The sequence below is a fragment of the Schistocerca gregaria genome, chromosome 7 (genome assembly GCF_023897955.1).
Source record: "Schistocerca gregaria isolate iqSchGreg1 chromosome 7, iqSchGreg1.2, whole genome shotgun sequence".
Taxonomy (NCBI): Eukaryota; Metazoa; Arthropoda; class Insecta; order Orthoptera; family Acrididae; genus Schistocerca; species Schistocerca gregaria.
In genome coordinates, this window is record NC_064926.1 from 557,236,172 (window position 1) to 557,260,547 (window position 24,376).

Here is a 24,376-nt window from a genome sequence, read left to right on the forward strand (position 1 = left end):
AAAGAACTGTGACAGGCAGTTTTTCCCGAATGTTTATGTTTTACTGCAAATATTGGTTACTATTGCTGTCACTGCAAGCACTCCTTAACCAAGGCTCTCTACATTGAGGCGAATAAAGACTTATTTGTCACATTTGCAAAATATGTGGATTTAGTATGATAGCCTAAAAGCCAGCCTTTCAAAATGCTTGTATATTCTGTATATACGTTATGCAACAGAGTACCAGAACTACATCAAGAAAGCTGAAAGTGATTCTTACCTGTTTCACGTCGGTAACGCAGGATTTCTTCATACAACTTCTGCGAGATGTTTCTGTTACCACTCTGAACACACCTACGTCAGTGGCGAGCTGATCAATTGAGTCAGCTGTCAGGAACACAAGCAGTGTTCTCCTCGGGACTGCGCCCTCTTTAGTACATTTACCCTACTTATTTAAAGATACATTCAAGCGTATTTTAAAAACTGTCGTTATGAACTCATTACACTTATAATTCTTTACCGTCATTGGTGGCTGACAGTGTTTTGGGTGGGATATTAAACCTGGACCAAGCTCATATTATGAATGCTGACACTGCCATTTGATTTCTCGGTAAAAACGTAACATTTATACGATCACTTTGTTCTCCCTCTGTCTGTCTGTGTGCCTGTTAAGACCCATTTTTTATCAGGAGCGGGTTGAGGTACCAAGCTGAAATTTATGCCAAACACTAAGGTTGCCGGCCGCTGCGGCCGAGCGGTTCTAGGCGCTTCAGTCCGGGACCGCGCTGCTGCTACGGTTGCAGATTCGAATCGTGCCTCGGGCATGGATCTGTGTGATGTCCTTAGGTTAGTTAGGTTTAAGTAGTTCTAAGCCTAGGGGACTGATGATCTCAGATGTTAAATCCCATAGTGCTTAGAGCCATTTGAACCATTTTACTGTCTACGATCCCTTGGTGCTGTAAAATATTTAAGCTGCTAAGGGTGTGAAATCAAAAGATACCGCCATTTATGTCACTTGTTGTGATACTAGCAAACTCACTTTCCAAAACCAATAGCGTACTTCCCATTGACCTATATTCATGCAATTTGGCAAAGAGCAAGGTTTCACAGAAAAAGGAAAAAAATTCTAAAATGGTTAATGTGTAAAGACGTCGGATAAAAAAATATTTTTTGCCACTTGTTGCCCATGTCTCTCTGTACGCCTGTTAAGGCTCCTTTTTTCAGGACTGGGCGGAGGGATCAAGTCGAAATATACGTCAAACGCGAAGGTCTACCGTCCCTTAACGGCGCAGAAACTTCAAACTTCTAAGTCAGTGCCATCGAAAGATTCGGTCATTTGTGCCACATACTTTGACACCCACGAACTCACGCGTCTCGACCTATAGACGCACTGTTTGTACACATAATTAAGTTCGTACGGAACCACCAGGGCGAGAAACGTACTACAGGCACTTAGCTGTTTTTTTTATAATAATTGCAAAAAACTCATTTCCTTCAAATTAAAAAAAATGGCCATTCAAATACAATTTTTAACGTGACCTTTTTCCATGGGTCATCAGTCTTCTGACGGGTTTCCTCTACTGTGGCAACCTCTTCATCTCCGAGTAGCACTTGCGATCTACGTCCTCAGTTATTTGCTAGATTTATTCCAATCTCTGTTTTCCTCTACAGTCTTCACCCTCTACTTTTCCCTCTGCTGGCCGTTTTGGTCGAGCGGTTCTAGGCACTTCAGTCCGGAACCACGAGGCCGCTACGGTTGCAGGTTCGAATCCTGCCTCGGGCATGGATATGTGTGATGCCCTTGGGTTAGTTAGGCTTAAGTAGTACTAAGTCTAGGGGACTGTTGACTTCAGATGTTAAGTCCCATAGTGCTTAGAGCCAATTTCTCTCTAGTAGCGCGGAAGTTATTCCCTGATGTCCTGAGGCTGTCCTATCGTCGTTGTCAGTGTTTTCCGTGAGCTCCTCTCCTCCCGATTCTGTGGAGAGCATCCTCATTCCTTACCTCATCAGTCCACCTAATTTTCAACATTTTTCTGTAGCACCACATCTCAAATAATTCCATTCTCTTTTGTTCCGGTTTTCCCACAGTTCATACTTCACTACCATTCGATGCTCTGTTCCAAACGTCAGTTCTCGGAAATTTCTTTTTAAAATTAAGGCCTATGTTCGATACTAGCAAACTTCTCTTGGCTAAGAATGCCATTTTTGCCATTTCTAGATTGATTTTTATGCCCTTCTAGCTCCGTCCGTCATGGGTTATTTTGCTGCCTAGGTAGCAGAATTCCTTAACTTCACCTGCTTGGTGATCACCAATTATGAGGTTAAGTTTCTGACTGTCTTCATTTCTGTTACTTATCGTTACTTTCGTCTTTTTTCGATGTACTGTTAGTCCATATTATGCACTCATTAGACTGTTCATTCCATTCAGCAGATCACATAGTTGTTCATCTACATCTACATCTACATCCGTACTCCGCAAGCCACCTGACGGTGTGTGGCGGAGGGTACCCTGAGTACCTCTATCGGTTCTCCCTTCTATTCCAGTCTCGTATTGTACGTGGAAAGAAGGACTGTCGGTATGCTTCTGTGTGGGCTCTAATCTCTCTGATTTTATCCTCATGGTCTCTTCGCGAGATATACGTAGGAGGGAGCAATATACTGCTTGACTCTTCGGTGAAGGTATGTTCTCGAAACTTCAACAAAAGCCCGTACCGAGCTACTGAGCGTCTCTCCTGCAGAGTCTTCCACTGGAGTTTATCTATCATCTCCGTAACGCTTTCGCAATTACTAAATGATCCTGTAACGAAGCGCGCTGCTCTCCGTTGGATCTTCTCTATCTCTTCTATCAACCCTACCTGGTGCGGATCCCACACTGCTGAGCAGTATTCAAGCATTGGGCGAACAAGCGTACTGTAACCTACTTCCTTTGTTGTCGGATTGCATTTCCTTAGGATTCTTCCAATGAATCTCAGTCTGGCATCTGCTTTACCGACGATCAACTTTATATGATCATTCCATTTTAAATCACTCCTAATGCGTACTCCCAGATAATTTATGGAATTAACTGCTTCCAGTTGCTGACCTGCTATTTTGTAGCTAAATGATAAGGGACCTATCTTTCTATGTATTCGCATCACTTTACACTTCGCTACATTGAGATTCAATTGCCATTCCGTGCACCATGCGTCAATTCGCTGCAGATCCTCCTGCATTTCAGTACAATTTTCCATTGTTGCAACCTCTCGATACACCACAGCATCATCTGCAAAAAGCCTCAGTGAACTTCCGATGTCATCCACCAGGTCATTTATGTATATTGTGAATAGCAACGGTCCTATGACACTCCCCTGCGGCACACCTGAAATCACTCCTACTTCGGAAGACTTCTCTCCATTGAGAATGACGTGCTGCGTTCTGTTATCTAGGAACTCCTCAATCCAATCACACAATCACAATACTTGTTCTTCACTTTCACTCAGCATAGCAATGTCATCAGCGAATTTTATCATTGATATCGTTTCATCGGGGTTGTCAAACTTAGTAAAGGCAGTAAGCTCAGGCTAAGTTATTAATCATGAGTAAGATACTCGTTCTTCAAGTTACCGCATTACAAATACCAGTTTAGTTGTCAGCTTTTACGAGGTCTACAAATCCTATGAACGGTCTTGGGTTTGCTTCAGTCTTGCTTCCACTATCAACCGCCACGTCAGGATTGCCTCTTTGGTGCCTTTATCTTTCCCAAAGCCAAACTGATCCTCGTCTAACAGATCTTCAATTTTATTTTCCATTCTTCTGCATATTATTCTTGTCAGAAACTTGGATGCATCAGCTGTAAGCTGATTGTGCGACAATTCTCGCACTGGGCGGGTCTTGTAATCTCCAGAACTGTGTGGTTGATATTTTCCGAAAGACAGATTCCACGTGAATAACCACTGTACTGCAGCTTCCGTCAATGATTTTAGAATTTTGATGGAATGTTACCTATCCCTCCTACCTTTTTTGATTTTAAATCTTCCAGAACTCTTAAATTACTGGATCCCCTATCTCTCTCCTATCGACTCCTGTTTCTTCTTCTGTCACGTCATTAGACAAATCTTCCCCCTCATACAGGCCCGCAATGTACTCTTTCCACCTATCCGCTCTCTCCTCTGCATTTGACAGTGTAATTCCCGTTGCACTCTGAATTTCATGGCCCTTGCTTTTAATTTCATCGAAGGTTATTTTGACTTTTCTATTTGCAGAATCTGTCTCCCAAAGTCATTTATTTTTTGCACGATACTTATTTCATTGTCTGTACGAATACCAGAGTTGTCTATGATGACGTAGCAGAGAGTTGAGTAATGCAGCAGGAACGTATACGTGCTAACGGGTGGACATGGTGGTTGTCTTGGAAAACGGGTCGTCCACGGCACACCAGCTGTGATGATACGCAACACTTTGTGGCCCTTCTGTTGAAATAAACAACCGTTATTTGAAATCCCGCAGCTAGTGCTCTTGCGGTAGCGTTCTCGCTTCCCGCGCACGGGGTTCCGAGTTCGATTCCCGGCGGGGTCAGCGGTTTTCCCTGCCTCGAGACGACTGGGTGTTGTGACGTGTTCATCATCATCAATCATCCCCATTACGGTCGGAGGAAGGCAATGGCAAACCACCTCCGCTAGGACCTTGCCTATTCATCGGTGCGGGTCTCCCGCTCGTCCCCTACGCTCCTCAGAGTATGGGACCTCATCATCAGCATCACCTGAAAGAATGGCCCCAATTCATGGTTAAAAAAGCGCCCCCAAAAGTCACAAAACACCTTCAGGCAAATCACACGTTTCACACATTGCGACTTAAACATCTCATTGAGTCATTAGAACACTGGACTCCGTGTGCCGTTTTAAAAGAGGCAAAACAGTGACTAATCACACCACACCAAATGTCACCAGTTCACTACTGTCTAGCTGCTGTTTTGTTTGGCGGACTGTGGGAAACCGCCTTTTGCGACGTACCGGATTCATAATGCCCATTGCATATACCAAGTGGCTATAGTTAAATCCAGCTACTCACGAAGGTTCAATTTGGGCTATGATTATATTATGGTAGCGAAACATGGTAGACATGCTAATGCGTTAATGCGGAACGATTTACGCTGGAAAAAAAAAGAAAAAAAGAAAAAAAAATTTTAGCCCCAGTTGTGGCCACTAGGTGCAAATCTGGGGCTGTACTATGTTTCTATGGCGGTATGACACCCACACTGTCACTTGACATGCCATAACGTGAGTGAACAGTATAGCTATCGAGAAAAGATACCGTGCACTGTTGGTGAAACAGTTTTATATGAACGACAGCAACTACAGTGCTATATTGAGAGGGTATCGCCGAGTGAAGGGTCTGATGAGAAGCCCGATGTCATTAAATGATTTAAAGAAGAAAGCACTCCGTATTCAGGCCACGAGTGGCCTACCGGGACCATCCGACCGCCGTGTCATCCTCGGTGGAGGATGCGGATAGGAGGGGCGTGGGATCAGCACACCGCTCTTCCTTCCGTCGAGTAGCTCCTCAGTTGGCATCACGAGGCTAAGTGTACCCCAAAAACTGCAACAGCGCATGGTGGCCTGGATGGTCACCCATCCAAGTGCCGACCACGCCCGACAGCGCTGAACTTCGGTGATCTCACGGGAACCGGTGTAGCCACTGCGGCAGGGCTGTCGCCCGGTTTAAAAAAGAAGGTAATAAAATTCGATAACTCAGGTGATTTTGGTGTGGTACGTAGAAGAGGAAGGAGTCCTATACCGGGGGAAGCTAGTGACAAGGTTGCTATTGCTTTAATTGACGATGCCGAAGCACATGCCACAGGTAGTGATAGTGCTAGAGTCACGACAATTGTCCATACCACGGTCGACAGTACGGCAAGCTTTGCGGTTTATTTTGCACCGATACCCGTAGAAGACAGACGCTGCAGCAACTGAAACCTCATAACCCGCAGCAGCGTTCAGAATTTGCTCTTCGGTTTTTGGCACGGTTCGATGTTGATGACATGTGGCTGGGAAATATTGTATGGAGTGAGGATGCACATTTGACGCTGAAGGGTCCATTCGGGGCACTGTTAAAACACATGTTGCACTCGCCACACGTAACTGTGTGTTGTGAATTCACAGCCACCTTTACTCTCGGCCCGTTCTTCCTTGAACAGAATGCGTCGAGAGGAACGGTCAAGGTGTACCGTGACATCTACACATTACCGAGACGTCGTGCAGCATGCGGTTCTTGCTGTGGAAGATGAGAACCACTGTAGAAGATGTGAAAACCAGTGTTTTCATGCAGGATGGGTCAAAACCTCATCACACTCGTCCATTGAAAGATCTGCTTAATGTAAAGTTCCGCGAATGTGTTATCTCCAGACGTTTTGCAGGTGTATGGCCTGTAAGATCACCTGATCTGAATCCGTATGACTTTTCACTCTGGGGATATCTAAAAGAAAGATTTTACCAGGGACACGTTCGGTCTCTACCTTACCGGAAGGCCTATATACAGGAACATATTGCCCACATTCCACCGCAATCGCTGCCAGCAACTGTTGTTCATGTCGTTTTACGGGGACAGTATCTCGTCGTCTTCTCCGGTGCTCATACTGAGGAAATTATGTAAGCGGCTGTTAATAATAAAATCAACATTATGCCTTCCTCACTTGTTTGACCTTTTGTGCGCACAGTTCGTCCCATATCTATTACATAGAGAAACATTTCTATACGTCTTTCTTGCATTCTCAGTTTTGCACCTGGCGCCCAAAATCAGAACTATTTTTTCAGCATAAATCAGTTTCGGATTCTTGTTGTTGTTGTGGTCTTCAGTCCTGAGACTGGTTTGATGCAGCTCTCCATGCTAATCTATCCTGTGCAAGCTTCTTCATCTCACAGTACCTACTGTAACTTACTTCCTTCTGAATCTGCTTAGTGTATTCATGTCTTGGCCTCCCTCTACGATTTTTACCCTCCACGCTGCTCTCCAAAGCTAAATTTGTGATCCCTCGATGTCTCAGAACATCTCCTACCAACCGATCCCTTCTTCTAGTCAAGTTGTGCCACAAACTCCTCTTCTCCCCCGTCCTATTCAACACCTCCTCATTCGTTATGTGATCTACCCATCTAATCTTTGGCATTCTTCTGTAGCACCACATTTCGAAACCTTCTGTTCTCTTCTTGTCCGAACTATTTATCGTCCACGTTTCAATTCCATACATGGCTACACTCAATACAAATACTTTCAGAAACGACTTCCTGACACTTAAATCTATACTCGATGTTAACGAATTTATCTTCTTCAGAAACGCTTTCCTTGCCATTGCCAGTCTACATTTTATATCCTCTCTACTTTGACCATCATCAGTTATTTTGCTCCCCAAATAGCAAAACTGCTTTACTACTTTAAGTGTCTCATTTCCTAATCTAATTTCCCTTTCCATCACCCGGTTTAATTCGACTACATTCCATTATCCTCGTTTTGCTTTTGTTGATGTTCATCTTACATCCTCCATTCAAGACACTGTCCATTCCGTTCAACTGCTCTTCCCAGTCCTTTGCTGTCTCTGACAGAATTACAGTGTCGTCGGCGAACCTCAAAGTTTTTATTTCTTCTCCATGGATTTTAATCCCTTCTCCGAATTTTTCTTTTGTTTCCTTTACTGCTTGCTCAGTATACAGATTGAATAACATCGGGGAGATGCTACAATCCTGTCTCGCTCCCTTCCCTTTCGGATTAATGAATTACAATATCTACCACGTTTCGCTGTCATACGACTATTAAAGCCCGCAGAGCTCCTCTGCGAGTAGCTGTGCTTTAATTACAACCATCAAGTATGAGACGAATTCTAGTACGTACGTCAGCATTGGAGGGTGACACGCTTGTCTGGAGCCAGTTCTCCAGTAACTATAGCGCTCCAAAGAGACCACTGCGTTGTTTAAAAGGGTTGGCTAATATTTACACCTGTGCTTTAATGCTTTGTCTAATTTCAGGTTTTGCCATGGGTCCTTGAGAGTATGTACAGTACTCGCCATTAAAATTGCTACAGCAAGATGAAATGCAGATGACAAACGGGTATTCATTGGACAAATATGTTATACTAGAACTGACATGTGACTACATTTTCACGCAATTTGGGTGCATACATCCTGAGAAATCAGTACCCAGAACAACCACCTCTGACCGTAATAACGGCCTTGATACGCCTGGCCATTGAGTCAAACAGAGCTTGGATGACGTGTGCAGTTACACCTCCCCATGCAACTTCAAAACGATACCACTGTTCATCAAGAGTAGTGACGGGCGTATTGTGAGGAGCCAGTTTCCCGGGAACCATTGACCAGACGTTTTCAGTTGGTGACAGATCTGGAGAATTGTGGTGGCCAGGGCAGCAGTCGAACATTTTCTGTATCCAGAAAGACCCGTCCAGGACCTGCAACATGCGGTCGTATATTATCCTGCTGAAATGTAGGGTTTCGCAGGGGTCGGATGAAGGGTAGAGCCACGGGTCGTAACACATCTGAAATGTAACGTCCACTGTTCAAAGTGCCGTCAGTGCGAACAAGAGGTGAGCGAGACGTGAAACCAATGGCAGCCCCTACCGTCACGCCGGGTGATATGCCAGTATGGCGATGACGAATACACGCTTCCAATGTGCGTTCACCGCGATGTCGCCAAACACGGACGCGATCATCATGATGCTGTAAACAGAACCTGGATTCATCCGTAAAAATGACGTTTTGCTATTCGTGCAGCCAGGTTCGTCGTTGGGTACACCATCGCAGGCGCTCCTGTCTGTGATGCAGCGTCAAGGGTAAGGGCAGCCACGGTCTCCGAGCTGATAGTCCATGCTGCTGCATACGTCGTCGAACTGTTCGTGCAGATGGTTGTTGTCTTGCAAACGTCCCCATCTGCTGACTCAGGGATCGAGACGTGGCTGTACGGTCCGCTACAGGCATGTGAATAAGATGCCTGTCATCTCGACTGCTAGCGATACGAGGCGGTTGGGATCCAGCACGGCGTTCCGTATTACCCTGCTGAACCCACCGATTCCATATTCTGCTAACAGTCATTGGATCTCGACCAACGCGTGCAGCAATGTCGCGATACGATAAACCACAATCGCGATATGTTACAATTCCACCTTTATCCAAGTCGGAAACGTGATGGTACGCATTTCTCCTCCTTCCACGAGGCATCACAACAAAGTTACACCAGGCAGCGCCGGTTAACTGCTGTTTGTGTATGAGAAATCGGTTGGAAACTTTCCTGATGTCAGCACTTTGTAGGTGTCGCCACCGGCGCCAACCTTGTGTGAATGCTCTGAAAGGCTAAGTATTTGCATATCACAGCATCGTCTTCCTGTGGATTAAATTGCGGGTCTGTAGTACGTCATCTTCGTGGTGTAGCAATTGTAATGGCCAGTAGTGCAGAATAGAATGCAGAGCTCGAAGTGTTTGCTCACAAAATGGTCACAAAAGCCTCGAGAATACTAGGTTGCGCCGGCCGGTGTGACCGAGCGGTTGTAGGCGCTACAGTCTGGTACCGCGAGACCGCTACGGTCGCAGGTTCGACTCCTGCCTCGTGCGTGGCAGGGGGCCAGACACGCACCGCGTGCGTGCCCTGCGCGGCATTCATTCGCACGTCTTGTCGCGTGCCACAGAGAAAGAGAGAGAGGGAGAGGGAGAGGCAGCGATGACAACAGAGCCGCATAGCGTGGAGGTCCGGCAACTACGACGCTCCGAAAAACAGAGATCTTGCAAGCCCCCTACTACACTTTTTCACTGTTATAGTTGCAAATGTTTAGCTATCGGACTGATCGGCGAATAGCTGTTTTAACACACAATCAACATGGGTTCGTTCCTGTGAAACACAACTAGCTCTTTACTCGCATGAAGTGTTGAGTGCTACTCATAAGGGACTTCAGATCGATTCCGTATTTCTGGATTACCGGAAGGCTTTTGACACTGTACCGCACAAGCGGCTCGTACTGAAATTGCGTGCTTATGAATTGCCTCAGTTATGTGACTGGATTTGTGATTTCTTGTCAGAGATGTCACAGTTCGTAGTAATTGACGTTAAGTCGTGGAGTAAAACAGAAGTGATTTCTGGTGTTCCCCAAGGTGTTGTTATAGGCCCTTTGCTGTTCCTCGTCCGTCCATTGTGGCCGAGCTTTTCTAGGCGCTTCAGTCTGCAACCGCTACGGTCGCAGATTCTAATCCTGCCTCAGACATGTATGTGTATGATGTCTTTAGGTTGGATAGGTTTAAGTAGTTCTAAGTTCAAGGGGGCTGATGACGTTAGAAGTTAAGTGCCATAGTGCTCAGAGCCATTTGAGCCAACGGTACGTGCAGCAGAGGTAGCGCTACTAGCAGCCGACGCGGGTGAGTCGCTCTGCCTGCGGCACGTCGGCGGCTGCTCAGCAGTGGACGGGGCAGCCCCTCTGCCTCTGCCCGCCGGTCCACTGCGTCTTCCGCGCGCCTGCCCGCGCCTGTGCCGGCCGCCGCCCGCTATGAATAGCGCGGGTTTTGCGCTGTCGCGCCCTCTGCTCGCTGCACGGCGCGCGCGGGACAGAATGCGGCGGCGCTAAGTTTAGGCGGCGCCGCTGCGGCAGTCACGTTGCGTCGCCAGCAGCCCGCTTCCTGCGGAAACACTTGTGCTCTGCAGTCGGCGGTGGCTCTCCCTGCGTCCCGTGCGATGCAGCCGCAGCTCTCCCACTACCCGCCTAACAGAACTGGAGACCTGTCATACAAACGCGACCACTGCGATCGACCGATACGATTCGCGGACACGAGTTTGCTGAGTGTAGCGTAAGAACTGAGCAGGTCTGGCCAACTGCCGCCAAGTAAACGCCTGGGTCAGCAATAGTTGGGTCAGCGGGTCTGTCCATACAATAAAGACATCGTGCGTGCTCTCCGTGGTAGCATTCCATACTCCTCTCCCGTGTTACCCATGCCAGCTCATCAGCGTCCATATCGAGGTGTTCTGACGGGGACATTAAGAGTACTTTTAAAATAAAGCAACCTAAACCCGTCTGTGGCTGGTGTCTGCTGTACACCATCAGCAACCTGTATCACACATCTGCCAAGGTCTGCACTCATCTCTTTATTTGACAAAATTATTTTAGGCCTATATAATGTTTTTCATGTAACCGTAATTTCCGATTTCGGTCGAATATCGTTAGCATCCGATTTGAAACTACAATGCAGAAGGACGATTTTCGCCTCCGACATCAGATGGTGCACTTGACGCCGGCTGTGTTTTAATTTTAGATCTAATACAGGTTTGTGGGAACTAATACAGAGGCAGAAAGATCGCCTGCTGGCTGTCGAGATGGATTTCTGAGAGACGGGGTTGTGGATATTCCAGGCGCGATCATATTAGAAATGGTAGGATCAGAGAGGATATGAATGTAGAAAGCACAATCCTAGTCTACACAGAAAGGAAGCGCCTACTCTGGTATGGTCACTTACAGCGTATCCCAGACACAAGATGGCCAAAACGTGTATGGCAATGGAGAAAGCGCGGTAGACCTGCGAGATGCTGGAAAGACGTCGACGGAGCAATGGCGGTGCAAGGTCTTAATGAAGGAGACTGGAATGACCGTGAACGATGGAGATTGGGATGCGAGAGGCGGCCATCTCACTACGGTTTAGTTATACTGTCAATGGTACAGTAGTTAAAGTTGAATAAAAAAGTGTGCCCTAGGATGTTTTGTTAGTAAAATAATTTTTCTTCTTTAGGGCCAGCAGCGTAATATATGTCAGAAAACGACATGATGATTAGAGTACATACAGCAAATAGCTGCTTATATACTCTGTTCATGATAAGAATAAACCTGATGTAAACAAACTACTACTACTACTACTAATACTACTACTACTACAAAGGCGATGATTGGTCAGAGGCCATAGCACACGTTCATTAGTGTGGTTACACTCTTGAAAGTAGGTCGTACTTACGTATTAGATATAGTGTAAGTAGGCTGTTTAGGTTTTTTTATTGGTAACACCGCCGCCACGTAGCGCTCTGTATAAAAATCACTGGCTGTGCCGTGTGCAGTCTGTGGCTGGTTGGCATTGTTGTAATACTCGCCATTGTAGTGTCGGGCAGCGGCAGCTGGATGCTAACAGCGCGTAGCGTTGCGCAGTTGGAGGTGAGCCGCCAGCAGTGGTGGACGTGGGGAGAGAGATGGCGGAGTTTTGAAATTTGTAAGAATTGGTGTCACGAACTGATATATATATATATATTATGACTATTAAGGTAAATACATTGTTTGTTCTCTATTAAAATCTTTCGTTTGCTAACTATGCCTATCAGTAGTTAGTGCCTTCCTTAGTTTGAATCTTTTATTTAGCTGCCTGTAGTGGCGCTCGCTGTATTGCAGCAGTTCGAGTAACCAAGTTTTCTGTGAGGTAAGCGATTTGTGAAACATATAGGTTAATGTTAATCAGGGCCATTCTCTTGTAGGGGTTACTGAAAGTCAGATTGCGTTGCGCTAAAAAACTATTGTGTGTCAGTTTAAGCACAGTCGTGTATAATTGTTCAAAGAGGACGTTTCACATAGACCAGTCCTGTATAATTTTTTCTAAGGGGACGTTTCAATAGTAGTGCTAAGTTACGTTAAATGAAACTTTAACATGTTCAGATCTGTTAACAGCCATCAACGTTTTGCTAAATCATGCTTTAGCTATGTAGCTTTTATTCACAAATCGTGTACAGCCAGAGTCTCCGCACTGTGGAGCTCTGACTGCTCTCTGTTAACGAGCGGCACGAAAATGGTTGAGGCTGCTTCATATTCCGTAGGGAAACACGCGTGTGGAACACGATTAAAAAGTGCCGAAAAATAGGTAGTTCTTAATGCTGTGCTGTGCAAAACCTTACAGAGATAATCGGCTTGACAGTTCTTCGAGACATTGTACTACATACAGTGTATATACAAGAAACAACTTATTGCATAGCGGAGTCGGAAGCGCGATATGTTGATAATTTATTGCAGTTCACGGCTCGCTCGTTCAGGTCTCCCCTGTGTCATTTTTTTTCTCGTTCAATTTGAAATACCTACATCTCGTAATTGTAAAATTCATCATCATTTTTATGAATAATGCAAGATTTCTTGTTTCTAATTACGTATTGCACGCTAAAATCCCGTTTTAATTTCAAATATAAATTCTTAATTATGAATAGTTTATGAAGGTCTGTTAATAAACGTTGCTTAAAGTAAGAAAGCATAATAATTTAATTTTTAAGGCAAATATGGAAAACCAAATATTTATTTGGACTACGTCCATTGTTCTATACCACAGGTGTATGTAAGTGTCGTAGAACATGAAAAATAACCATTTTCACAGCCTCGAGCACACCATAGAAATGCTGCGTTTTTACATTTTCCACTGTACCATTACAATATGAACCCAAAAGAACTGATCTGGAACCAGTTTAAGGCGTTTGGCGTGCCAGGTGCACTGGAAGTAACGCACGCAGCTTTTTCATCCGCCACTGCCGAAGCTGGCGGAACAGGACGGCACGTCGGAAAGAAGAGGCGAAAATGCGGCGCCTGATCGGCTTCGTGGATTTCGTTGTTGATCGACTCGTTATCAACGTAGCAGATGACAGTTCCAGAACTGAAATATATTTCTCCGATTCGGAAAAGGAAGGAGCTAGGTGGTTACCAGACGACTCACTGTAATTAATACCTTAAGTGGCTTCAGTATTCAACAGTACGGTGAAATCCCACAGTATGCTTTTGTATCACACATAGCTCGTCCAGAAAAATTATCCTGTGTTCAAGTTAGGAATTTTCATCACTCTTGTTTGTAATTAGAATACTACGTCAGATGAAAACGAGAGTATTCTATGGTTTCCGTCTGGTCAACAAAGAAGCGCGCGGCAGTGCTGGAGTTTTGCCTAATATTATATCATTCTTAGAAGCTATATTCTTTCTATCATAGCTAACACTTGGTACAAGAATCATAAAAGAAGGTTGTATACAGGAAGAACCCTGGAGATACTGACAGATTTCAGATAGATTATATAATGGTAAGACAGAGATTTAGGAACCAGATTTTAAATTGTAAGACATTTCCAGGGGCAGATGTGGACTCTGGTCACAATCTATTCGTTATGAACAGTAGATTAAAACTGAAGTAACTGCAAATAGGTGGGAATTTAAAGAGATGGGACCTGGATAAACTGACTAAACCAGAGGCTGTACAGAGTTTCAGGGAGAGCGTAAGGGAACAAATGGCAGGAATGAGGGAAAGAAATACAATAGAAGGAGAATGGGTATCTTTGAGGGATGAAATAGTGAAGGCAGCAGAAAATCAAGTAGGTAAAAAGACCAGGGCTAGTAGAAATTCTTGGGTAGCAGGAGAAATATTGAATTTATGGAAGAGGATGTAGATGAAGATGAAATGGGAGATATGATACTGCGTGAAGAGTTTGACAGAGCACTGAAAGACCTGAGTCGAAACAAGGCCCCAGGAGTAGACAACATTCCATTATAACTACTGACGGCCTTGAGAGAGCCAGTCCTGACAAAAACTGTACCATATGGTGAGCAAGCTGTATGAGACAGGCGAAATACCCTCAGACCTCAAGAAGAATATAATAATTCCAATCCCAGAAAAAGCACGTGCTGACAGATGTGAAAATTACCGAACAATCAGTTTAATAAGTCACGGATGTAAAATACTAACGCGTATTCTCTACAGACGAATGGAAAAACTGGTAGAAGCCGACCTTGCGGAAGATCAGTTTGGATTCCGCAGAAATGTTGGAACACGAGGGGCAATTCTGACCCTACGACGTATCTTAGAAGAAAGATTAAGGAAAGGCAAACCTACGTTTCTAGCATTTGTAGACTTAGAGAAAGCTTTTGACAATGTTGACTGGGATACTGTCTTAAAAATTCTGAAGGTGGCAGGGGTAAAATACAGGGAGCGAAAGACTATCTACAATTTGTACAGAAACCAGATGGCAGTTATAAGAGTCGAGAGGGAAGCAGTGGTTGGGAAGGGAGTGAGACAGGGTTGTAGTCTCTCCCCGATGTTATTCAATCTGTATATTGAGCAAACAGTAAAGGAAACAAAAGAAAAATTAGGAGTAGGTATTAAAATTCATGGAGAAGAAATAAAAACTTTGAGGTTCGCCGATGACATTGTAATTCTGTCAGAGACAGCAAAGGACTTGGAAGAGCAGCTGAACGGAATGGATAGTGTTTTGAAAGGAGGATATGAGATAAACATCAACAAAAGCAAAACGAGTATAATGGAATGTAGTCGAATTAAGTCGGGTGATGTTGAGGGAATTAGATTAGGAAGTGAGACACTTAAAGTAGTAAAGGAGTTTTGCCATTTGGGGGGCAAAATAACTGATGATGGTCGAAGTAGAGAGGGTATAAGATGTAGACTGGAAATGGCAAGGAAAGCGTTTCTGAAGAAGAGAAATTTGTTAACATCGATTTAAATGTCAGGAAGTCGTTTCTGAAAGTATTTGTATGGTGTGTAGCCTTGTATGGAAGTGAAACATGGAGGATAAATAATTTGAACAAGAAGAGAATAGAAGCTTTCGAAATGTGATGCTACAGAAGAATGCCAAAGATTAGATGGGTAAATCACATAACTAATGAGGAGGTATTGAATACAATCGGGGAGAAGAGGAGTTTATGGCACAACTTGACTATAAGAAGGGACCGGTTGGTAGGACATGTTCTGAGGCATCAAGGGATCACCAATTTAATACTGGAGGGCAGCGTGGAGGGTAAAAATCGTAGAGGGAGACCAAGAGATGAATACACTAAGCAAATTCAGAAGGATGTAGAGTGAAGTAAGTACTGGTAGATGAAGAACCTTGCACAGGATAGAGCAGCATGAAGAGCTGCATCAAACCAGTCTCAGGACTGAAGACCACAACAACAACAACAGAATTTAGACATAAGTACTACCTTAAAAACTTTAGTGTATTTTTAGAACACGAAAATGGACAAATCGGAAGTAACATATACAACAACCAAAGACAATCTTAACAAATTTTAGTTAATAAATAATATGGCTGTCCATCTGCACAATCCTTGTAAACGTATAGCGTCGTAAGAGTGGAACTGTCGAACTCCTGACAAGTCTTAATTAACATTTTATTTTCAACATCTTGACATCATTGACGATCTTATTAAAGCAGTGACAGTTATGAAACAGTCCACTAACTGCGCAATCTAGACGTCACATCAGTCTAGACGTGAGTACAAGACAGCTCACCAAAATTGTAGTTGTAGGTACTTGAAAATGGCTATGAAGCGGAAACAGCCTGTTGTAAATAAAGGTTACTTGTTATAAGCAGCTATTTGGTGTACATACATACACACATACATACATTAATCCTTGTTCCACAGATCATGGATACGACATTTCGTAATGATGTGGAACGTGTCACTTTAAATAAGTTTTCTTTACAGAAATTAATTAATTAATTTTTTTTTTACAGTTACTACTTCCTATCTAAGAATTCATCTATTGAGTAGAAGGAGTTGTCTTTCATTCTTTTAATTTGCTTTTAAATGTTGGTTGGATATCTGTCAGACCAGATAGGGTTGATAGAAGAGATAGAGAAGATCCTACGGAGAGCAGCGCGCTTCGTTACAGGATCATTTAGTAATCGCGAAAGCGTTACAGAGATGATAGATAAACTCCAATGGAAGACTCTGCAGGAGGGACATTCAGTAGCTCGGTACATGCTTTTGTTACAGTTTCTAGATCATACCTTCACAGAAGAGTCAAGCAGTATATTACTCCCTGCTACGTATATCTCGCGAAGAGACCATGAGGATAAAATCAGAGAGATTAGAGCCCACACAGGAGCATACCGACAATACTTCTTTCCACGAACAGTATGTGAGTGGAATAGAAGGGAGAACCGATAGAGGTACTCAGGGTACACTCCGCCACACACCGTCTGGTGGCTTGCGGAGTATAGATGTAAATGTACATGTAGACTTTTAATACTATTTGACAAATAACGAAAGATTTTTGTGGCAGCATAATTCACCCCTTTCTGTGTCAAAGTGAGATTTAATCCAGAATAGGGAATATCATCCTTTTTTCTAGTGTTGTAGCTAAACACTTTGCTGTTATTTTTCAATTGGGATGGGTTTTTAATGACAAATTTCATAAGTGAGTATATGCATTGCGAAGGCACTGTGAATATCGCCAGTTCCTTAAATAAATGTCTGCAAGGTGATCTTGGGTGAGCTCCAGCTATTATTCTGATTACACGCTTTTGTGCAATGAATACTTTCTCTCTTAATGACAAATTGCCCCAAAATATGATGCCTGGAAGCAGTGAATGAAAATAGGCATAGTAGGTTAATTTACTGATATGTTTATCACCAAAATTTGCAATAATCCTTATAGCATAAGAAGCTGAACCTAACCGTTTCAGCAGATCATCGAAGTGTTTCTTCCAATTCAATTTCTCATCAATGCACACACCTAGAAATTTTGAGTATTCTACCTTAGCAACAGACTTCCGTTCATAGCCTATATTTATCAATGGTGTTATGCCATTTACTGTTCAGAATTGTATAAACTGTGTTTCCTCAAAATATAGCGAGTGTCCATTTGCAGAGAACCACTTCATAATTTTCTGAAAGACATTATTTGCAATTTCCTCAGCTGATTCATGCTTCTTGGGTGACATTACTATACTTGTGTCATCAGAAAAAAGAACTAACTTTGTGTCTTCATGAATACAGAGTGGCAAGTCATTAATATACACTCCTGGAAATGGAAAAAAGGAACACATTGACACCGGTGTGTCAGACCCACCATACTTGCTCCGGACACTGCGAGAGGGCTGTACAAGCAATGATCACACGCACGGCACAGCGGACACACCAGGAACCGCGGTGTTGGCCGTCGAATGGCGCTAGCTGCGCAGCATTTGTGCACCGCCGCCGTCAGTGTCAGCCAGTTTGCCGTGGCATACGGAGCTCCATCGCAGTCTTTAACACTGGTAGCATGCCGCGACAGCGTGGACGTGAACCGTATGTGCAGTTGACGGACTTTGAGCGAGGGCGTATAGTGGGCATGCGGGAGGCCGGGTGGACGAACCGCCGAATTGCTCAACACGTGGGGCGTGAGGTCACCACAGTCAATCGATGTTGTCGCCAGTGGTCGGCGGAAGGTGCACGTGCCCGTCGACCTGGGACCGGACCGCAGCGACGCACGGATGCACGCCAAGACCGTAGGATCCTACGCAGTGCCGTAGGGGACCGCACCGCCACTTCCCAGCAAATTAGGGACACTGTTGCTCCTGGGGTATCGGCGAGGACCATTCGCAACCGTCTCCATGAAGCTGGGCTACGGTCCCGCACACCGTTAGGCCGTCTTCCGCTCACGCCACAATCAGGACTGCATACGACCGAAGAACACAGGGCCAACACCCGGCATCATGGTGTGGGGAGCGATCTCCTACACTGGCCGTACACCTCTGGTGATCGTAGAGGGCACACTGAATAGTGCACGGTACATCCAAACCGTCATCGAACCCATCGTTCTACCATTCCTAGACCGGCAAGGGAACTTGCTGTTCCAACAGGACAATGCACGTCCGCATGTATCTCGTGCCACCCAACGTGCTCTAGAAGGTGTAAGTCAACTACCCTGGCCAGCAAGATCTCCGGATCTGTCCCCCATTGAGCATGTTTGGGACTGGATGAAGCGTCGTCTCACGCGGTCTGCAGGTCCAGCACGAACGCTGGTCCAACTGAGGCGCCAGGTGGAAATGGCATGGCAAGCCGTTCCACAGGACTACATCCAGCATCTCTACGATCGTCTCCATGGGAGAATAGCAGCCTGCATTGCTGCGAAAGGTGGATATACACTGTACTAGTGTCGACATTGTGCATGCTCTGTTGCCTGTATCTATGTGCCTGTGGTTGTGTCAGTGTGATCATGTGATGTACCTGACCCCAGGAATGTGTCAATAAAGTTTCCCCTTCCTGGGACAATGAATTCACGGTGTTCTTATTTCAATTTCCAGGAGTGTATATTAAGAATAATAATGGACCCAGGACTGAACCCTGTGGGACACCATCTTGATACTTCCCCAGTTAGAGAACTCTGCTGGTTTTTGTAGACTATCTGTACTGTTAATTTCAACCTTCTGCATTCTTCCAGTTAAGAATGAATTAAACCATTTGTGCACTGTCCCACTCATACCACAATAATTAAGCTTATCTAGAAGAATTTCATGATTCACACAATTAAAAGCCTTTGAGAGATCACAAAATATCCCAATAGGTGATGTGCGGTTATTGATTGCATTTAATATTTTATCTGTGTGATGTACTCTAATAATCATGTCGTTATGAGCTAGTAAAATAATAATACAAGATCATTCCATCTTCCTCTGACACACTCTCGCCTGATATACGGGGTATTCCGTAATTCGTGTTACACACTTCTAGAGGTTGTAGCGGGAACTTTGTAGATCAAGTTTTACATAGCCACACACGTCCGAAAACGGTTCGTTTCCATGTTACAAGAAAAACAAGAGCTAATCAATAGAGCTGGATGTTTCTTAGTTCGTTATGCTAGGAAACCCACATTCAAACATGGTACTATGACGCGATGTTACTGATGTCCTCTATTTCCATCTGCCTTCTTTTCATGCTTCCTGGTGGCGCGTCAGATTATATTACGGTGACTTGTACTGCACTAACAGAATGCCTGAGTACACTTTCACAGAGTACACTGATATGTTGTTGATTTACGGTGAAGCTCTCCGTAATGGAAGAGGGCTCAACGTCTTACCACGAGTACTTTCCAAATCGTGTCTACTTTATCCCACCCCATGTTTGCCAGTGTAGAAGAACTTCGGGTCAGTGGAAAATTCACAAGTGATAGAGCAAACTGTGGTGCTTCAAGAAGGCGGTACACTGTCGTACTGGACGAAGAAGTGATTCATCAAGTTGAAGGGAACCCAGCCACAAGTACTCGAGCCATTGCACGTGACTTGCTTGTGTCTCACTCGTCTGTCTGGCAAGTTGTGCAGATCAACCTCAGGAGGTACACGCCACGATCTCTGGGGATTTTGTGCCACGTGTCAGTTTGTGTATTTAGGTTTATATCGGTGAGTGGATTTTCTTGACTTTCCAAGGCGAATTTTGTTCACCGGCGAACCACATTTAAACAGGCAAGGTGTTTTGAAGGCTCGAAATAGCCACATTTCGGATCAATAAAACCCCAGAGGCTCGTGTAAACGAAGATTTCGTGTACACGAAGAAGCTTTGGCGTCAATGTTTGGACAGATATCTGCAATGGTCGTGTGATTGGGCTGTATGCCGTTCCTCCTCACCTAACGATTACCAGGTACTTGACATTCATATAACAAGTGCTGTCGGAGTTTTTGGAAGATGTGCCACTGGACATTCGGCACCAATTGTGGTTCCAGCATTAAGGCGCAGCAGTACATTTTGCAGTTCGCATCAGAAACCATTTGAACATAGTCTACAGGGAGAGGTGCATCGGTCAGGAAGGACCAGGACTTTGTCTTTTGGGGTTATATGAAGAGTCTTGTTTGCAAGAGCCCTGTCCATTCAGAGGAAGATCTGGTTGAACGGATCATGGGTGTGGCAGAAGTGGTTACCCATACACTTTGTCTTGTGGGGTTACATGAAGAGTCTTGTTTACGAGAGCCCTGTCCATTCAGAGGAAGATCTGGTTGCACGGATCATGGTTGTGGCAGAAGTGGTTAACCATACATCACGCATGTTGGACAGAGTTTATTATGCGAACTTGATGTGCAGATAGACAGTGTACACCGAACTTGGTGGTCGTCATATCGAACAGTTGTTATGATACCACATTAAATACGAGTGAATTCTGCGGACATGGGTTTCTATGTAAAACTTGATCTACTGAGTCCGCTCTACAACCTCTAGAAATGTGTAAAATGAATTGTGAAGCACGCTGTAATTTTAGGTACCTCTATCAGCGCCAACTTGGTATCAAATCTGATTTGAACGTCTCTAACTACATGTCATCTAATGATGATCGATGAACGCAGTGGGTGGTGAAAATTACAGAATTTCTTATACAACAGAAAACAGTTTGTTATGGTAAAATAAAGGAATAGTCCCTATTGTTTTGTTCTAACTCTGCAGCAGAATTGGGACGGTGTCCCGATTAATGTCCACTGAGATGTTTCTTTATCGCATAAGTGTACGTGTGTGTGTGCAGGCGGCGCTGAGCCCTGGGACGTCTCGGAGAGCGCGTGGGAGTGCGCGGGCGGCGAGGACAGCGCCGAGGCGACTGAGGACTGGCCGTCCAGGCTGCAGGGGCTGTGGGTCTCCCAGGGGTGAGTACCTCGCCCTGACGACGGACGCGCCTGTCGAAACGCCTGGCCAGCCGGCCGCCGCCGCCCATGTTCAACTTTCGTAGCTGTGAGAGTGCTAGGTTGTACCACTAGTTTACTTGTGTTCTGCGACGTGTGTCTATATAAAATAAAAATCGTTTGCCTCATGTATGAAAGATTATCACCTGGGAGTGGCGTGATCGATTTGGTTGATTTTTTGTTGCTGTGTCCGTTACTGTCAGAGAAAGGTCTTTATGAAAGAACATTTTTGGAAAATACATCGCAAAATTCAGATATTAACATCAGTTGTCGGATGTATGATATATCATCAATTAAGAACGGCTCTACGAAGTTGGTTCACTTTTGTATTTGTTGTGCTCAAAATTGTCAGAACGATGTTTGGATGAAACAACATTTTTTGGAAAATCCATCGGAAATATTAAAATCAGTTGTGGAAGATCATCGTTTGAGATCGGATCGACCGGTTTGGTTGACCTTTTTTGTGCGACATTACGTAGGAAATCAGCATACGTTGCTCCATTTAGATTACCATCGATAAAATGGGGGGCCTATTATCCTTCCTCCCATAATGCCGCACCATACATTAACTCTCCAAGGTCGCTGATGTTGCACTTGTCGCAACCATCGTGGATTTTCCATTCCTCAATAGCGCATGTTATGCCGGTTTACGTTACCGCTGGTGGTGAATGACGCTTCGTCACTAAATAGAACGGGTGCAAAAACTCTGTCATCGTCCCGTAATTTCTCTTGTGCCCAGTGGTAGAACTGTACACGACGTTCAGAGTCGTCACGATGCAATTCCTGGTGCATAGAAATATGGTACGGTTGCGATCGATGCTGATGTAGGATTGTCAACACCGACGGATTTGAGATTCCCGATCCCCGCGCAATTTGTCTGCTACTGATGTGCGGATTAGCCTGGACAGCAGCTAAAACACCTACTTGGGCATCATCATTTGTTGCAGGTCGTGGTTGACGTTTCACATGTGGCTGAACACTTCCGGTTTCCTTAAATAACGTGACTATCCGCCGAACGGCGCGGACACTTGGATGATGTCATCCAGGATACCGAACAGGATACTTAGCAGACGCCCCTTGGGCATTTTCATCACAATAGCCGTACAGCAACACGCTACCGACCTTTTCCGCAAATGCTAAACGGTCCGTTTTAACGTGGACAATGTATCACGAAGCAAATACCGTCCGCAGTGGCGGAATGTTACGTGATACCACGTACTTACACGTTTGTGTCTATTATAGCGCCATCTATGACAAAGCGAAAAAAGTGGTACAACTAAAAGATTCATATTTCTTTACGTACTGCACGAATATGTAATAAAATGGGGGTTCCTATTAAAAAAAAAACGCAGTTGATATCCGTATGATCTATGGCAGCGCCATCTAGTTGGCCAACCATAGCGCCATCTGGTTTCCCCCATCAAGCTGGACGAGTTTCGTTCTTTGTAGTTTTTTCGTTTGATGCTTATTTCGTGAGATATTTGGCCCGGTCACTATCAATGGACCACCCTGTATGTATAATATATATATATATATATATATATATATATATATATATATATATATATGAAGAGAAGCGTTTTACAACGAATCTCGAAAAAATCTTGACTGATTTACTTCAAATTTTTACACGGTACTCTACTGAACATTGAGACGAAAATGGACATAGAGAGGGAGGGGGGGAGGGAGGAGGAGACTGCAGAGGATGGAGGAGGTTATGCGCAGAGAGATGAGGGGAGGAGCAGACGTACGGAGAGATAACGGACAAGGAATTTAGGATACATATGCGATTCGCATATATGTTTATCAATTATGAGGCATTGCTGGGTTCTCTATTCTTTGAATTAAATCTTTTTGTGGCTCTGTACCGCGTCGTTTTGTAACACACAACTAAAAACCGACGTTTCTATCGTCTCTGCACCGGTCCTCCTCAGGACGACAAAACCTCTGTGTTCTGATCCTGGCCTTACCTACATACCATCTTATTTACACTGTCGTAATTCTGGAACGTCGTTGGGTAGCGCACAGTCAAGATGCCTGCGTATGTAACCTGTTGTACGGAAGCTTGTGCCAGTCTGTCAAATGATCAGCAAGCAACAATGAATCGGCAGCTTGCACCATATGGACAACATTTTCCTGTGGTAAGACTTGGACGCTGTGCGGTTATTTTCTTGTGGCTGCTTGTTTATACAGCTGAACCCGAGTCATAAGGAGCTGCTGGTAGGCGAACACATGCAGCCCGATGAATTGGAATCGCTGGCTGCCAAACCGTCGTGAACTTGGGTAGCCAGCCTCACAGTTTGTGCTGTTGGGCCATGTAATTGTCTCAGTAGTCTCTCTAAGTTTTCACTGCCACGTAGATGACTGCCGAGCAAGCAAACGGACTTCTGGGAAACTGATTGGTCGACTACAGTCTGTGCAGTGTGTGGCTACTGTACGACTTACTGCGCTGTCGCATTCCTACGTGGCGATCAAGCTCTGACAAATGAGCGCCGACATAGAGGCATTCTGACCGAAGTTAGTAATGGGCTGCAGCATGGAGAACGCCTACGAAATTGTCCATGAGCGACAGCAGATCTTGAATGTTGTGGTCGTTGTGAGGTACGCATTAATTTCTTCGAGGTGTAGCGGTCGCTGACGACTCTGACGTAGGGTGGGCGAGTGGCAGAAAATTGTCCTATTCCGTCATCCACGGTATGTTCGCTGCGCCTTTCGTCTTGTACTGTATCCTTTCGCAGGGGCTTGTTCGTTGACCTCCCACTGTCACAGTACGGAACACAGCGTTCTTTGGCGCTGGATGATGGTGCGACTGAGTTGCTGTGTGTCGGTTTCCTTTAAGCCTTATGTCCTGGAATGCAGTTAAGTGTTCTGTATACTCCTGATTCCAGAGACTTATTACCGACATTGTTCTCTGTTTTCAGCGCGAGCTGTTTTTTTCATGTGGGCAGTTGAGGTACAGGTGAAACAATCGCAATTTTTCCCGACATGGCCATAGACCGAACGTATT

The 24,376-nt window shown here is 44.7% G+C and overlaps 1 protein-coding gene across 1 annotated transcript in view; it reads left to right on the forward strand.

Annotated features, from left to right (window-relative positions):
* Positions 1-24,376, forward strand: part of LOC126282475 (uncharacterized) — a 392,608-nt gene that overhangs the window by 109,021 nt on the left and 259,211 nt on the right. The window contains exon 3 of the mRNA XM_049982132.1: positions 21,216-21,333. Coding sequence (XP_049838089.1) covers positions 21,216-21,333 — 118 coding nt within the window. The remainder of the gene's footprint in view (positions 1-21,215; positions 21,334-24,376) is intronic.